This window comes from Podarcis cretensis (genome assembly GCF_951804945.1).
Source record: "Podarcis cretensis genome assembly, chromosome: 1".
In the NCBI taxonomy this organism is placed as follows: Eukaryota; Metazoa; Chordata; class Lepidosauria; order Squamata; family Lacertidae; genus Podarcis; species Podarcis cretensis.
In genome coordinates, this window is record NC_137170.1 from 78492736 (window position 1) to 78510772 (window position 18037).

The 18037-nt window shown below is 42.3% G+C and overlaps 1 protein-coding gene across 8 annotated transcripts in view; it reads left to right on the forward strand.

Annotated features, from left to right (window-relative positions):
• The window catches only part of CHID1 (chitinase domain containing 1), a 129741-nt gene that overhangs the window by 88620 nt on the left and 23084 nt on the right, over nucleotides 1-18037 (forward strand). For 4 of the 8 annotated variants that reach the window (XM_079985137.1, XM_079985135.1, XM_079985134.1 and 1 more), the window contains exons 12-15: nucleotides 374-432; nucleotides 8936-9016; nucleotides 10548-10590; nucleotides 10970-11214. In XM_079985137.1, the coding sequence (XP_079841263.1) occupies nucleotides 374-432; nucleotides 8936-9016; nucleotides 10548-10590; nucleotides 10970-11068 (282 nt within the window). In that variant the 3' untranslated portion in view covers nucleotides 11069-11214. Of the gene's footprint in view, nucleotides 1-373; nucleotides 433-8935; nucleotides 9017-10547; nucleotides 10591-10969; nucleotides 15126-18037 lie in introns of those variants that run through there. The other 4 variants (XM_079985138.1, XM_079985140.1, XR_013841268.1 and 1 more) reach the window with 3 other exon arrangements.

The window sequence follows — 18037 nt, forward strand, 5'->3', positions numbered from 1 at the left end:
CACACACATACACACACACACACACGGGGCCGAGGACTAGCCTTTCAGATGGCCACTGCACATGGCTCTCATACTACCAAAAAGCATTGGCAGTAGCAGCCTGTGAAGAAAATGGGCTGTTATAAAAAAATAAATAAAAATCTTTTAAGTATTTTGTAAGGAGACGGGGGGATTAATTTTTGGCTTGATTCATGACTTGAAGGATCCAGAAAAATAACTTGGAAGGTGTCACAAATAATCGAGGGAAGATAAGATGTATCATAGGCAATTGTTTTTTGTGAAGCTTATGAAATGTTTGTGGATTGAGGGGCAAATCTAAGGCAACTCCATGCTGTAATTTAGCCAGGGTCTTCCTTGATCAGATTCAGATCAGGAGGATCTCAGAAAAGGGGACAACCCTGTTGCAGTGGAGAATGAAGAAAGGAGATCTATGTAAGTCTTTGACTTAGGGACTGCCTAGTGAGGGAAAAGCTGCATGCACTTAACCCATTTTACTTTGCTCCACTTGGGAAATTGCTTTGTGTGCATGCAACCATACATTTACACTTTATTTCCTAAGAACAAACATCATTATCTTCACAGTGAACTTTTAATATTACTTCACAAAACCTCAAAGCCTTTAATTTAATTTAAGCCGCCCCACGCACCAAGAGACACAAGGGAGTCTTAGACCGTTTGGTGAAAGGCAGCCTGGAGGAATAAAGACATTTCACCTGGTGGCAGCAAAACATAAACAGGGAGGGAAGGCACACTGGGGAGCAACACTGCTCTTCCCTGCAGAGTTTAATTCCTTTGAGCCTGGGGGGGAGGGGGTATAAAGAGATGGAGGGAATAAGCCTCAGAGGCTCAGAACCTTCAAGATCCTTGAGTAAGCTGCTTGTTAATGGCTCAGGCTACAATTCTTGATAGTAATACGGGTGTGGAAGATACATGCATATACACTTTTAAAAAAAAAGAAAAGAAAAGAAATTGCACACTTGCCTGTTGGACTAGGCAAGCTGCTTTTCTTTTCAAATGTCTTTCCTCTTCAGCCACATGATCAGCCGCACTAAAAGCATTTGATATATCTCCGCACTACGTTATGAAAGCCCTTCCTTAATATATGGTGGTATTGCGGTTTTCAAATAAGTAGCTAACAGAATCTTGGTGACAACCAGCAAATGCATAGCGTCGTTTTACTGGCAGTCAAAGTCTGTTATCTTAAAAAAAAAAAAAATCCAAATTAAGATTAATCCTAATAATTTGACCATTTACTTCCAAGATTTGCAACCAAAACCTCTTCATTGAATTACAGTTTCACCAAAGACGCATGAATTTGAAATACCTTTTAGAGCACATGAACCAATTGGTTTTGAAGAATTCTGTTTATTCCAACACAAATTCTGCTGCCTTAACTGTCTAGTATTGAAGCTGCTGAAAACCATAACAAACTGATGAAATTTTAATACTTTTATGACTGGCATCTTTTATACAAGCTCCCAAATCAATAATTCTTATCAACATCTCTCAACAAGCAATTTTTTAAAGGGTACCTTTCTTAATAAATGTCTTGTTCAACAACTGCCTTCTTAATTAGTTGGCTGACGCAGCAATAATTAATGCTTTACACGTTTTCCCAGCAAGTGATTCCAGGCAGGCCTCTCAACGCTCTCCTCCTTGGGAGAATTTAGGATAAGTGCCACATGTTCGATGGCTAAGCAATTTAAAATTCCATCATCAGTCATCATTTTGCAGGATGACTGGGTGTAATTATGCATTATGGCTGCCTGTTGATCATTGCAACTCTCAGGCTACAAATTGCTATTTTTCCAAGCAAGGTAGTTTAACCTATTTATTTTAATAGAGACCTAAAATCTATGAACATGCGTATTTATGCAGGGGTACCTTCTTCCAAATTGAGGTGAATACTGGAAATAAACTTCAGTGTACAGTCTGATTTAAGCATTTCACCAGAAGTTGATATCATTTGTTCTTAGACCAGCAGAGAGTAGGATCAACAATCAAAGCCAATTCATTTTAAGTAAACAAGCTTATTCCCTCTTTCTTTACAAAAAACAATACTCTGCATCTCATTTCTTAGATGCCAGTTTTTTGGGTTTTTTCTTTCTTTCTTGGATCTAGGTTGGCCTTGGCAAAGTAAATTACTTTACCATTAACCTGTCGGTCACTAGATAAGAATGGTATTTTCTATGGATTGCAGCATGTCCACACTACTTTTTCTCTTTTTCTTTTAAAAGCTACAGTCTTACCATTCTGTCAAGGTGGGCTAACCTGTCAAAAACTGTAAAGAGTGACCTGTCAAGTGTTAAGAATGCATAAACTGAAAAGAACAATATATGGCTTACTGAACAAATGCTTGAGGGGGAAAATTGGGATATAGTCTGTAGAGCCCAATGCCATCATGCTTTGAAAATAACAGGGAAGTGCAGTATGGGCAAGGGAAAACTTAATTAACACTTGTCACTAGTAATAGAAACAAAAGGGAAATTTTGTTTACCTTTTAGTTGCAGAAGAAATAACTGAAAATAGCATGTAAGAAGCAAACACACGGACTAAGTTAACCAATGTAACAGCAGAAGGATGCATTAAATGTGCATAAGTAATTATGAATTCATCGTATCACTTGCCTGGAAAAAGAATATCAGTTTAAAAGTAAATTTGATGTGTCATAACATATTTACATTTCTCTTAATCTTAAACATCTGTGCACCGTTAACGTAGAAGCTTAAGTGTTAAATTTCGCAGAGTAATTCAAGTTACTGGATCAGTTGTATGAGTGTTTTAGAGCAGCATTTAACTTTCTCTGTTAGTTCCCCACCCGTGTGGTGGGCGATGGAGAGATTGTGACTACAATCTACAGTGGTGCATGGAATCTGCAATAGGTTCTCTGGGGTTATTGTTGTTGTTTTATATAGAATTTCCTTAATTGAAAGCTTTTCTAAGTGAAACTTAGAAACTTTAAAAAGTGAAACAGCCTATGTGTACAAGACTCAGTGTTTTTATTTTATGAGAGCTTGAAAAGCAGCTTGCATGGGGGGGGGGAGGGAGTGGGAGCTGTTGAGAAGAGAATGCTCTAAGAAATATAGGGTTGTGTACTTACACTGTGTGAGTGCTGCTCCGGGTCCCATTAAACTTTATTTAGAAATGTCAAGGTTTACATATGGTCACTGCTTTCATTAAAATGTTAATGCTGCTTAACTGCTCAAATAAAGTATGTCTTAAGTACACAGTGCTGGTGAGAACACTTTTGAACCGTCTGTTGTTGTTTTTTAATAGGACTCCTGAATTATTCAGTGAGCTCACAGGTACATGGCACAGTTATTCTCAAATTGTGTTTACCCAGTAGCTTAAATGCCACCCACTGTGACGTTTATTAGTACACCTGTCTGAGGGCCCTGCACAATGCAGAGGGGATGGTGATCTCTAACAAAGGGTGTGTTCACACCTCTCTGACAGCAGAAACTGAGCAGTAATTTAGGCTGTGTTTATTTTACCAATTAGTCTGCATTGTCTCCCATTGCTAGTTTTTGAAGCTTCATGCATATGACATTAGCAACAATCCATATTGATTCTGCAGTTCCTTGAGAAATACTGTTGTTTGATGTGTTTTTCCTCAAACCAGCTTCAGTCCAGCTGGGAAACTTAAGCCACATTCACTTTGCAGTTAAGCCAGGTGCATACATTTGAGAGCACCAATGCACATGCATGGAGGAGCACGTCTGTGCAGATGACAGCTTCATAAATAGGAGCTCCAGAGGGGTGCAGGCTTGGGAAAACTGAACAGGTAGCACAGGTGAAGACATCCCCAACCCCTCTCTGTGTATGTTGTTGTCGTTTAGTCATTTAGTCGTGTCCGACTCTTCGTGACCCCATGGACCAGAGCACGCCAGGCACTTCTGTCTTCCACTGCCTCCTGCAGTTTGGTCAAACTCATGCTGGTAGCTTCGAGAACTGTGTATAGCAAGGTGCAAATGTGAATTGAAATGCAGAGGGGGGTAGGGACAGGGAACGGCTTCACTGCATTTTTAGTGGCTAATGTGTACCTTATTTTCCCATGCATTAGCAAGATTTCTTGACTCAAAAAATGGGGTCGTCCAGTACACAGATAGTGGCACTGGGAAGAGAAGCTGCGTGCTGCCAGCCAGCCGGTTGGCAGAAGCACACATTCCTCCTATGCCACTGTGCATGGGAAACACTCCCTAGATCGTTTCCCGTGCACAGCGGCATCACGGGAAGTTGTGCTCCCACCAACCGGCGGGCGGGAGCGCAACTTCCCCTGATGCCACTGTGCACAGGAAACCCTCCTGCCAACCAGCTGGCGGGCGGGAGCGCGACTTCCCCTGATGCCACTGTGCACAGGAAACACTCCTGCCAACCAGCTGGCGGGCGGGAGCGCAACTTCCCCTGATGCCACTGTGCACAGGAAACACTCCTGCCAACCAGCTGGCGGGTGGGAGCGCAACTTCCCCTGATGCCACTGTGCACAGGAAACACTCCTGCCAACCAGCGGGCGGGCGGGAGTGCAACTTCCCCTGATGCCACTGTGCGTGGGAAAAGATCTAGGGAGTCTTTCCTGCCTGCAGCTGCGTGGGGGGAGAAGCTCAACAACTTTGGGCCATCTCCCCTCATTTTCTTAAAATGGAGTCCCCAAAAATATAGGGGGTATTATACATGGGGGTGTCTTATAGACGGAAAAATACGGCATATAGCATCAGCAATAAAGTGCTTACATTTGATAGATAATGCAAGTGAAGTGGAAGGAATAGGTTTAATCCCCACTGAGGATAGCATGTACAGTGCAGGTGCTTTACTATTGAAGTAACTTCTGCAGCAAACTACTTCTGTTCGAGAAATAAGTAAATATATATAGTTTTTTGGCCTAAGGACTCCCATGGTAGGTACAAATGAACCCAGGGAATTATCAGCATACATTGTGAACTACAATCTTGGCAACTGAAAATGTACAACTGGCAATCTGATATCACCGAGTTAGCACTGGTACATCACTTCCACGAGTAGAACTGTTCCTTAAAATAGATGGTGGAGTGATTTGGAAGTTGGTAGATTAAAAGAACACATCCCAAAGTGCAGAGTTTAAAATATGCCCCTGCACATTCTACCAGCTGTAATCTTTTTTTTCTTTTCTTTTTTGTAAAGAAAAAAGTATTGGAAGATTTTTCTTCCAATTCGAAGTAGAGATTTGAGGTCATGTGCAATAGACAATTTTTCTTGCACCATTACAGATCATTCCTGTCTCGAATGCTGAAGAACCACAGCATTTTTCACATCCCAGCCAAAGTGCGTCTTCTACATAAAGCACCCTTCAGAAATCATAGAAGGTTTTTCCCCCTTTTGAACCTTTTCTCTCATGGTTAAATGCATCAGAATGTGTGTTGCTTTAAGGGCCTGGCTACCTTAATATTTTTATTTATGTTCAGGGGTTTGATGCCACAATTTTAAATAAGATTGTTCAATCTTTGCTAATTCCATATGTAATTGGAGCCCTGTTATAAACAGTGGTATTGCTAGTACACTGAGAGGCATGTAAGAAGAACTGACAGTGACTTGGCATGGTGTAGCACAAACACATGGGCATATGGACTGCTGGAGCTTGGAGATCTGAAGCCATGCCACTCAGGCTAGGAGCAAGTACAGGAAGAAGATCAGCCCCTTTGTGGTCTTTACTTTACTAGAAAGCCAGTGTGGTGTAGTGGTTAAGAGCAGTAGTCTCCTAATCTGGGGAACTGGGTTCGTGTCTCCACTCCTCCACATGCAGCTGCTGGGTGACCTTGGGCCAGTCACACTTCTCTGAAGTCTCTTAGCCCCACTCACCTCACAGAGTGTTTGTTGTGGGGGAGGAGGGGAAAGGAGATTGTTAGCTGCTTCGAGACTCCTTAGGGTAGTGATAAAGCGCGATATCAAATCCAAACTCTTCTTCTTTTTCCTTTCCCATTTTATCCTGTATCTGCCTGTCACTGTATCTCCTTTGCAATAACCATCTGTATGAATTTTTTCAAGGTCACAGCCACTTTATCAAAATAAATCTCAGTGCTCTCACCAGCTCAGCAGCAGACCAACACTACTTGTGATGCTTCTTAGGGCTCTGTCAGTAGATCGATGGCCATGCTGTCGCTGTCTGGCAATGCTGATTTGGCACTGGTGGCAACAATGAAAAGTGGAAAGCCCTGAAAGTGCACACTTTCAGACCCATTTTAGGTGTTGGTATCATCATCTTCTAGGCCCAAAGGAAAGGCAGTATTCACTTCTGTGATTTTTATCCAGTAAGGTGCTGTTGGATCTCACTGACCTTGTGTAGCAACATAAGATTTACCTTTAACCACCTGTAAAGGCTGTAGTTCTGTTCAGGATTTACATGTATAGAAATTAAGTTTCTCTAGTTTAGAAGAGACTGCACTTCTCCTTTTCTGCGCGCGCGCGCGCGCACACACACACACACACACACACACACACACACACACAGAGTCTTGATTGAAATTTCAGGATGAGCAAAGCTGATTATTATTTGATGGAAATCAGTTTAATGTCTGTAGCATCCGAAATGGAAGCTTTCTAGTAAAATATACAGCTAAGGTTGATTGCTCTGAACAAAATGATGAGCAGAGAAATATCTGTCATACTAAAACCTTACACTGATTGGGCAGATGGTAGCTTAACACAACTTAGGGGAAAATGGAAGACATAGAATGGCTTTTTTTGTAACACAAAGAGAAGCCCACCAAGGTTTTCTGACCCCAGAAACTTGGGGTCAACAGCTATCTGCCCGTCCCTTAAGGAGCAGCATTTTGCACTTGGCCTCAGGCTGTGCGTCTGAATCTTAACATGAGGTTAGAGATGATCCCCACATCCACCTTATGGAAGACAGAAGGGCAGTGTTCCTGCTGTGCTTTAAATGCCCACAAAAACAAGCTCTCCAGCATGCAGCTGCAAAGGGATGGGTAGGGATTGTCCAGCAGTTCCATTTCATTTCAGAGGCTTTGGGAGGGCTTTGGAATCCATTGCAAAGGAAGCAGATTGTTGTGTATTGAGTCAAAGGATTTTATATCTGTATTATTATTGTCTGTATTTGCATTAGGGTAAAGTAACTGCCTTTTGGTTCCAGAGGGTACAGCTACTATTGGTTCATTTAAGCTGCTGTATTTGGATCCTCTGTCTTATTGGTTTCCTCCAAAAGGCAGGACTGTGATTGCCTGATATTGTTCCCTCCAAAATGTATCCTTTCTAGCTAGTTCCCTGTCCCTATAAATGTAGCTCTCCCCTCCTCAGGCCCCAGTCTTGTTGCTTAATAAAGAAGTGTTACTAGAGAACTGTCTCCAGCATATTATGTCAAGAGAGCTGAAATCACAAACCCCACGTCACAACACAGATGATCTCTGTCCTTTTGCATTGCAGTTCTTTCCATGTGCCTTGGAAGCACGGGACCAAGACAAACCCAGCCTTCCTATTTAATTTCAAGCTGGAGTGTGTGTGTGTGTGTTGGGAAGACTGTTCATACCACTGAGTTGTGCTTCTAGGCACGTCCAAATTGCAGTGCAACAGGAGGGAGATTCTCTGCATCGAGGATGCAGTTCCTTATGCTTACCACAATGAGCATGGAAGTCATAACCCCTCTCTTAACACAAGTTATCTGAATGCAGCCTTGATGTTCTTCCTTGTAATTTCCAGCTGTTACAGGGGTCACTAAACACACAGTCCTTATAGGTCTTTTAAAATCCATGTTCATTATTGACCAAGGTGGTGCTCCTTGAACCAGAGATTCTGCAAACAGTAATCGAAAATTCAGACTTCCCTACCAAGGGCTGCCATACTGAAAAGAACTCTTGTGTGAAAGACTTCAAGCAAAGAGAAAGATGAAAGTTGGTGTTGATTAATTTTGACATGACAAAGTTCTGCTCATCTTCAAAGAGCATTTGCCTCGTTCTATTTTTGAATGTAGTAGAGGGCAGAGGATGAAGGTCACCCACTTGGAAGAACAATAGCGTTGGGGTACTTGTAAAATGGAATTGAAAAGAAGGAAGACATCCACTATTAGGGCTTTACAAGAAATGGACAAAACTTGTTTGTGAGATCCTTATTTGTAAAAGATGATAGATAAATAGTGTACATTGCCTGGTACTGAACTGAAAATGGAAGCAGGTGGAAATATAAATACCACAAGATTTCTCAATTTACAGAAGAAGGGGATATTGACATTGGCTTGTTTCCCCCCACAAAAAAGGAGAAAGAGAATTTTTTTTTTTAAAAAAAGATCATTTCCAATGCTACCAGAACTGGAGGGCACATAATGAACTGTAAAAGAAAATAGCAAATGTATGATCATGCTATGGTGCACCTCTTCGCAATAAGAAGGTTTTTTCTAATGTGTAGCAAACTCTTTTTTTGCTGGTTGAGAATGTAGAGCTACATGGTATGGTTGATGCCGTACATGACAGCTCCAACTAAATAATAATAATAATAATAATAAATTATTTATACTGTGCCCTCCCCAGCCACAGCCGGGCTCAGGGTGGCTAACACCAGTAAAATTACAGTAAAAACATAGTCATACCTCAGGTTGAATGTGTTTCAGGTTGAGCGCTTTCGGGTTGCGCTCCGTGGTAACCTGGAAGTAACGGAGCGCGTTCCTTCCGGGTTTCGCCACTCGCGCATGCGCAGACGCTCAAAATGACATCACGCGCATGTCCGGAAGCAGCAAAACGGAACGGATCCCATTTGCATCCCGAGGTACCACTGTAATAGGAAAAGAAAAACCAATTTAAAATACAGGTTAAAATGCAATTTAAAATGCAGTCTCATTTTAAAAGTAGATCATATAAATGTGTGGCTGGAAGATGGTCATTTTAAAATATTATGTTACTGTTGCCATATATAAATTCTAGAGAGAAATCAGGAATTCTGTTCTTTTTTTCCTTTTTAGGTATATAGAAATCTTGAAGGAGCATAAACCTAAGCTGGTTTGGGATGAACAAATAGCTGAACACTATTTTGAATACAAAAAGTGAGTTGCAATCATAAAATGACCCCCCCTTTCTAATATTCATTTGTTTATTTTTATACAAAATTCATGGGAGCAACTGCCTCCAGATTTTACTTTACTCAAAGTAGAGGAATGAAAAACTGTTGTTGTTGTTTTATTTAAAAAGTAAAAAACAGCATAATAATCAGTTCAGCAATACTCAATGCAATTAGATCAATAGCAGGATTTTGCCACCTTTACAATAGACAAGTGCCACTCCTTTAAGGAAAATAAGAGGATTCAGTGAGGAGTTAATGCGAAACTATCCTTGATTTTAATAGCAATCCAGTTAAAATTATGCACGTGAATCAGGATATACTTTATTTTGTTGTAAATTTCTAGTGGAAGTTAGACACCAACCTATTCTCAAAAAGTAGCTTTCAAAGGGTGACATTAAATGTTGGGTTATTCCAGATGCTCTGTCTCCACAAGTATATCAGCTTGCCAGACAGAAAGATCCCCTTCCACCCATATGCTCTTCTGGGGTTTCTCCTGACCCCGTTCCCTGAGCCAATTTTTGGGGTCCAGAAGAATGGGGAAGAGATGGGGAAAACCCCTACAGCGCAAGGGAAACCCTTGTTTAGAGCTTCCGCTGACGGGGTTCGTTAGGTAAATCCTGCCCAATGTCTCTTGTGGCATACTTAAACTGGCCACTTTTTAATTGCAAGAGCCCCATGTTGGTATCCTACTTGAAAATCACCGCTCCCTGGTTGCTCCTACATGTACTGTTTGCAGCAAACAGTGCCTTTGGGTGCAAATGGCAGTATTAGTGAGCAAGTGTAAGCGAGCTTTTGAGAAATGTGAATAACATGTAGCTTGTCCCTAAGCATGTCCTCGGAGACTTGAATGCCAAGAGACATTGAATTTAAGCAGTGCAGGTTGGGGTGAGGGGCTGCCATTTGCCTTTAGATCCTTTTAAGACCACAACTCAGAAAAAGAGTGAAACCACCACGTGCCCCTTTCTGAGCAGCTGGTGTTCTGCCCGTCTCCTTGTTTTCCATTAGGAATTGACCACCAGACTATATAATGGTTTGACCAAAGCACTTTCCTCTTCCACCTTCCCACCCCCTCACTTTAGATGGATTTTGGCTACCCACATGGCAGAAAAGTATGCCCAATTGTGAAGCATCTCATCTGCAGTCACTGAGAAGTCTAGATTCTAAACTAAATGCAAAAGCCAAGAAATGAAATCATAGAAGTTTAAACAACTTATGCTCACCTTCAAAACCCTTTGCCCTTCAATCAGCCATTGATTATACTAGAAGCTGCTTCTGGAGACAACTTTGCTAGTTCTGAGTTTTTTTCAGCCTGCAGGCTACTTAAAGTACAGTCTCTGTCACTCTTTCTTAGCATGAACTTCTTTATTTTATTGTACAAACAACCCATAATTCTTTGTCTCTCCCTTCTCTGTTCCCTGGAAAGAAACAATTTCAGGGTGGGATAAAATACACAAGATATATGTCTCATGATAATATCAATTTTCATAACTGTCTTCTCTTTTCGTGCTTTGTAGAAGTAAAGGAGGCAAGCATGCAGTCTTCTATCCAACTTTAAAGGTATGGCACCCTTCTGTTTTGGAAACAAAAAGGAACATGGCCAAAGGCTCAATCTGATTTTAATGGAGTTGGAATGCATCCAAAGCGCGAGTTTATTTTATATACAGTTACTCCAAGGCAGGATGTATACATCAGCTGAATAAATTGGTTGCACATTACATTCTTCTGTTTGCTAGGAATAAATTGTCAGATTACTTAATGACAAAAATTCAAAGCAAATGCTGTTTAGTTTAATGGCTTCTTATGAAATAAAATGAAAGGTATTTATGCTGCTTAGTTTTTGTTTCTGTGCAACGCCCCCCCCCCACCAGCTGATCAGTTCGTAATGTCTATATTCAGCAAAATTAATTATCCTTCATGTGTCTCTTGTGTTTTGCAGTCCATCCAACTGCGGTTAGAGCTTGCAAAGGAACTGGGCACAGGAATTGCCATCTGGGAACTTGGCCAAGGACTGGATTATTTTTATGACTTACTTTAAAAATATGACATCCTTTTTTCATTGACATTTCATCTTCAATCAACTGGAGCTGGAGGGGGGTTCAGGATGGATTTTTTGTGGGGAGGGGGGCAATGTAATTTATATGGAATCAGTTTCAAATTTTCCCAATAAAGAGTATCTTTTGAGTTATTGCGCTTCATGTAGTGCATGGAGATGGGTAAAGTAAGGAGAGCTGCCGACTCCAGAGTGTTCTGACAAGGTTACAGGAGAGTTGACTACAGCGAGAGGAGGTAAGAGGTATTTATTTTACTAGTTCTTTTTTTCATGTTTAAAGCTAAGTCAGGGTGTAACACTTGCAAGTCAATCCTTGGCATTCAGTGGGACCTACTCACAGGTAAGGATGCTTAAGATTCCAGTGCTAAATTGAGTGTGTGCAGTACACTTGATCATACAGCCATTTAAAAGTGTTCAGTCCCTACAGTTGCACTTTGACTGACTGGATAACGTATGCGATGAGAGATGTCAGGAGGGCGGCAACCTGTTGATTCTCCCTTTACCTCATGCTGGCTTTTGAGTCTACCATCCATGGACGACACACGGCTCTTCGTTGATCCAAGTGACAAACCTGGCTGTTCCTCTGGAAATCACGATCAACCGCAACATCCTTCTGACGGCTCTGGGAGTTGGTGGCATGGTATTGTGGTGCTTCCACTTCTACTTGCGGACTGATTTGCAGAGGGTTGCACAGGGGGACTTCTGTTTGGCCACCTGGTGCTTGTGCTATGGGATTGCACAAGATGCCAGAAGGGATTCCTCGAGGCCACCTGGGGATTTGGGAGTGTAGTACCTCCAGTGTGCTCTTGAAACCCAGCTCTGTTTCTCCTTGGCATCTGAGTCAGGAGAGGCTGTGGAAGTGCTCAGCTGCTTCCTGGATTTGGTTTTAGGTCGGTAAAACTGAATCTTAACCCTGACAAGATAGGGGTCCTTTGGGTTGATAGTTCTCATGTTCACACAGATGGTAGGCAAATAGTTCTGGATGGAGTTGTCCTCCCCTTGAAGGGTCAGCTTGCAGGTGCTCCTTGGTCCAGCTTTGTCTTTGGAGGCCCAGGCTCTTTACCATGAGATGCCTCTCACTGGTGCATCACTGCAGCATCTGCCAACATCCCAACTGGAGTACTGCGGTGTGTTATTTGTAGAGCTGCCTCCGAGAATGATTTGGAAGGCTCACTCGTGCTGGATGCAACAGCCAGTTTTGACTGGCACTGCTTGCATGCATAGTATCTGGCCAGTTTTAAAAGAACTCCACTGGTTGTGTATTCATTTGTGGGCCTTACTCAAAGTGCTGGTGTTGCTTACTTCTAAATGTCACCTCCAACAGAGATTAGGGTTTTGTTAAAAGGGGGGGGGGTGGCAAGAACTAGCACCTCAACAATGGACTATCCTCCCTAGCAGACATGCCTTGTGCCATCTTTGCCATCCTTTAAAAGCCAGGCAAAAAAACTTTTTAGTTACCCAGGCATTTCAAATCATTTTTCTGTCTTAATTATTTTAGACCTACTATGCTTTTACGAACCTTTTAGCTGCTGGTTTTGTTGTCGCTTTTTATTGTTCCTTTGGTTTTTTTTTGCAAAAGCCCTTGAAACTTTGGATAGAAGGTGGCATGTGTATTTCTTTTTTATAGTTCTTTTATTACCTTTATATCACTCCTTCCACCATGGAATCCAAGACAGCTCACATGTGATTCCCAGGTGGTTACCTATCCAGGCTTTGGCCAGGCCCAGACCTGCTTAGATTCAGCAAGGTGGTGGTCTAATGGACCTTCAGATCACAGTAAGTAAAATAATTTCTGTGCAGAGACGTTCGCGGACCAAGAAAAAAGCACCTGGGGAAGAGACAGGCTGAAAGGTTGGAAGCACTAATAACTTTTAGCATTTTAAAATGCTTAAATATTCTGCTATGGGGTTGCATTCCTTTACTGCTTAATTTAAAGCTTTCTTTAAGAAGCAGTGTTCCTCATATACTTATTGCATGTATTCATTCAAAAGAAAAAGCGCTTTTAAGTGAAGAAGCATGAGTGTTTGATACCACAGCTCAGAGGGAATGCTAGGAATGTGATTTCACAGAGAGAGGACAGGAATATTGTACACCACCAGAGACATCTATGAGGTCGTACTTAAAGACCTGCTGATGTTCCCGTTTCTACTCACAGCACTTGCTAAAATAATGGTGGTACTTTTGTCCCCTCCCCACTAATTAATCTCAGCAGGGAGCTTGCCTACACCTGCTGTCTTCAAGCAAATAAATCCACTGCAATCCAGTGCTGATTAAAGTCCCATTGATTTTCACCTCTCTGATTCACTTCTGGAGCCTCTTGACTCCATGTGTATTATAAAGTATCCCACAGCTTTCCTAATCAGGCCCCTGCCCCACTTTGCTGCATCAATACAGCTGTATTGACCATGTGGGTCTTTCTATTCATTTAACCTGAAGGTTGCTGCTCCAGTCAAAAGGAATTTGAAGTAATAATGGGGGACAGAGGCAGCAGTGTGCAGAGGTAACAGGATGTCCCGGGAGGTGTGCTGTCTTCCAGGTGCAAAGAGTCATGATGTGAAAGAAAAGTTGCTATGTCTTATAAAGCCCATTGACCACAACCCCTTCCTTCTGATTCATGTAGGTACAAACGATATTGCCAGACACAGCCTTCAACATATGACAAGGGCCTATGAGACTGCAGGAAGCTGAAGGGCCTTGGGACACAAAAGTGGCTTTTTCAACACTCCTTCCTGTTGAGGGTCAGGGCCCAGGAAGAGAGAGGAATTAAACCACTGGCTGTGCAGGTAGTGTCAGGAAGAGTTTGACTTCTTGGACCATGGTCTCTGCTTCCCTAAGGAAGGCCTTCTGGCAAGAGATGGACTGCACCTGACAGTGATTGGCAAGAATGTGTTTGCTAAGAGGCTCGCAAACCTGATCAAGAGAGTTTGAAATTAAATCCAATGGGGGGGGGGGAGACAATATTACAGACGACAGGGAAACACCTCATACTGGGGATAATAGCTTCATTGATGCACAGAAAACTGAGGTAATGCTCCAGAAACCTGCTAAAGGGCAGGAAACTACAAGAAATCAGCTGGAGGGAATGATTTGTGGTTTCAGTTATCTCTATGCTAATGCACAGAGTATGGGAAACAAGCAAGATGAATAGGAGCTCTTTTTATTTGTAGCTTTTTACAGTTTTATATATACATATCATATTTTCATCCTTATGTATAATGAATAGGAGCTTTTAATACAGGATGGCAGATGTGACCTAATACTATTAATGCCTATTAATAGTGAAACGATCCCCCTCTCCTCTCCCCACATACTATTCAAAGGGATCTCCTGACACATACCTCTGACCCAGTTTTGGAGGGTGCAAGAGGCATGTGTCAGGGAGGAAAGGGGGGAAATCCCAGTTCCACATATCCTTGTGCAGAGCATCTGCTGACAGGAGTCATGAGTTAAATCCCACCCAATGTTTCTACATTTGCACTGTGCTCTCCTATTCCCGCACAACTTGGGAACAATCTTGCTGTGGGTCAGGCAGGAGGGAAAAGTGGTGGTAATAATGATGCCTCTGTAGGGGGTTCCCCCTGCCAAAAAAATTAAAAACTTGGGAACAACTAGGGAAAAGGTGGTTATTATATTATAATGTTTTAAACTAACATTTATTCAGAGTAGATCCATTGAAATTAATGGACACGATAAACTTACAGGCATTAATTTCAATGAGTCTACTCTGAGTATAGATTAGATGATTACAGCCCAATGCCTTTGCACTGGTCTCCCCCAACTCCCAACCTGGGAACAAGAAAAAGATGATAATTCCCAGGCTAAATCTTGCATGTCATTCCTTTTGCCTTACCCTTCCAGATTTGTTCCTGATTGGTTCTCCTGGATTTGTTGCTGTTTTCCTTCATGCTTCTTTCAGCAACTTGTTCAGACTGTTAAGTTGAACCCGTAATATAATGCTGCAGTGTAGAGTGTTCCTGTTCAGGATTGCATCCCATCAGCCATGCCATTTTTCTGGATACTCCATTCTGTTTCCCTGGTCCAGGTAGGGCTTATTTTTCTTCTCCCCTTGTGTTTTCCCCACTTAAAGGTTTTTGTACATCTGCAAACCTTGAAGCTCCTCTGAGCCTGCCAGTTTTGGAATCATAAGGATTGGCAATTGGAGAATGAGTTTGTTGTTAGTGTATATGGTCGTTTATTCTGTTTGCAATCTGGATGGTGTTCACTTCATATAAATTCTGAGTGTGTTACTTATACTTTGGAATTTGTTCTGCTTTTAATATGCTATTTTGCAGAGTGCTCACTTTGTGTTAGATGTTTATGTTCAGTTCATTTCCCCTTCCTCTGGTTTGTTTGCAATCTGATGATCAGTGTGCATGAGTTTCATTTGCAATGTGCACAAGTTTGATGAGGTGCACATCAATCTGTTTTATTTGGGTTCTCAAATGTGCTTGAAAGGAGGCAGTTTTGTTGGTGGCGGTGTCATAGTTGGAATTACTTATTTGCAGGAGTCTCTTAACAATGTACAGCAGAATATCCACTTAATTAAAAACAAAAGCAAACAAAACACCTTCCATGATTGCGAATGGACTTTATAATCTTCAATAGATCTGGGAGAAATGAAGAACTAATAATTGACTGGACTAGCAACATACAAGGACTAGATCATATTGTAGCTGGCCAGCTAAATTTAGGATTGCCTTGTAAATTCAGCTGGTAGAGCCTTACCAGAACATAGCGAGCAAGAACTGTGGGAGTGTTTTTGAGGCACCAACTGCTTCTACTATGTCTGGTTCCATATTTAATTTCAGGACTGCCCTTTTTCCAGACATCAATTAGACAATCTCTCCTGTATACCCAAGAAGGATATTGAATGGGGGAGAAATACAATAAGCACCACCACACTAAGCAGTCACAGAGATGATTAACATGTGTAGTTGATGTTACCTACAAGTCCAGGGCACAGGAGCCTGACAGGCTAGTTGAGGTAAATTTCTTCTCCTCTTGACTTTCAATCTGTGGTTTCTTTCAGATAAGTGCCCAGACTGCATTCCATTTGTTTCAAGCAAGAGCAGATGCATTCTCACTCAGCTCTTATTTGTTTGTTTTCTTATTAAATTGTGTATCCCCACTCCCTAGGAGTGCTCTTGTTCAAGGTGTCAGTCAACCTGGAATAGGGCCTGAGTAATGCAGTTCAGGCCCTTGGACAGGGGAGATTGATAGAAGGGGAAAGGACAGGTTTCAACTGCCACTCTAAAATTCTTTTTTCCTACCAACTGTAGGTGAACAGCAATAGCAACCTTTGGGGGTCATGTTTGAAATTTTGAAAAAAGTGCTCTGGCCGCGCACTCACAAAATGGCTGCTATCAGGGTACAGCATAACACCAAACAGCTGTCACATCTAAAGGGACAGAAAAGGGACCACAAAATAGTGTTGGCCTGCTCTTCTCCATAAACGGAGGAAGAAAAGTCCCTATATCCCTATGTCACAGAGCTCTTGGCACGTCTCTGTTCTGAACATAATAAAGTGTTGGTGTCCAATCCTGGCATCCTGCTAAATGTGGGCAACTTTAAGGTGGTCTGCTCATTTTAGGAGAAGCTGACCTAGAACAAACAGGAACTAAGCAGACTTATTTGATCTGCCCAACTTCTGGTTCATTTAGGCCAGACTTCCCCAGCATCGTGCCCTGCAGAAGTGGTTGGACTATGGCTCCCATGGCCGTGCTGGCTGGGGTTGAAGAAAAAGGGCCCTCAGACCAGCTTGTAACTAACTGTAAGCCGACTAAGTCCACAATAACAGCACCCAGAATCCTTCTTTGGAAAGTCTCCTGCTCCTGGGCCCCCAAAGCCCTCTGAAATCTCCAGAATTTTACTGGGCAGAAACATTCTACTCAGCCCTACTAGAAACCACCAGCTTTGTGGGTGGCTCCACTTCATTTCCAAGCTGATAGGCTCTTCTGGGACGCGGGTGTCACTGTGGGTTAAACCACAGAGCCTAGGGCTTGCCGATCAGAAGGTCGCGGTTCGAATCCCCGTGACGGGGTGAGCTCATGTTTCTCGGTCCCTGCTCCTGCCAACCTAACAGTTCGAAAACACGTCAAAGTGCAAGGAGATCAATAGGTACCGCTCCGGCGGGAAGGTAAACGGCATTTCCGTGCGCTGCTCTGGTTCACCAGAAGTGGCTTAGTCATGCTGGCCACATGACCCGGAAGCTGTTCGCCGGCTCCCTTGGCCAATAAAGTGAGATGAGCACCACAACCCCAGAGTTGTCCACGACTGGACCTAATGGTCAGGGGGTCCCTTTACCTTTACATTTACCACTTCATTTCCAAGCTGATAGGCTCTTGACCAGCAGCGTTTTTTGTTAGCAGGAGTGATAAATAACATACCAGAGAAGGAGAAAGTGACAGTGGACCTTCATTATCTTCCCTGCATTTAAAAATATGAAGACAAAGGACTATCAGCACCACAGTGTAGCACAGGAAACTTTTGCTGTTTGTTGAAATGATTAAAATGATTTATGCCAGTGGTATAAAACTCTAAGATGATAGAGCATTTTGTCAAGTTAAATATAAATTATAAGTAAGCATTATTTGTCTGGGGGAAAACATTGTGAGAATGCAGTTTTGCTCAATACTGTTATTAGGCTATTCCAAATTGCTTGTGTTAGCAGTTAGGCATTTAAGACGGGACAAAACAGCTGTAGAGCCAAAATAAGCCTCTGCTTTTCTTAATTAAGCTTTTTTTAATTAAGGGGGGGAGTGGAAGGGACTGCACAGATAATCAAGCATTTGAGACAGCCTTGTAATGAGTTGGCCTATAGATCCACCTGGCCGAACCTTCCCAACCTTGTGCTCTCCAGATGTTATTAAAACCCCATCATCCCTGGCCATTGGCCACACTGGCTGGGGGTGATGAGCGTTGGGAGTCCATTCATAAGTGGAGGGCACAAAGGTT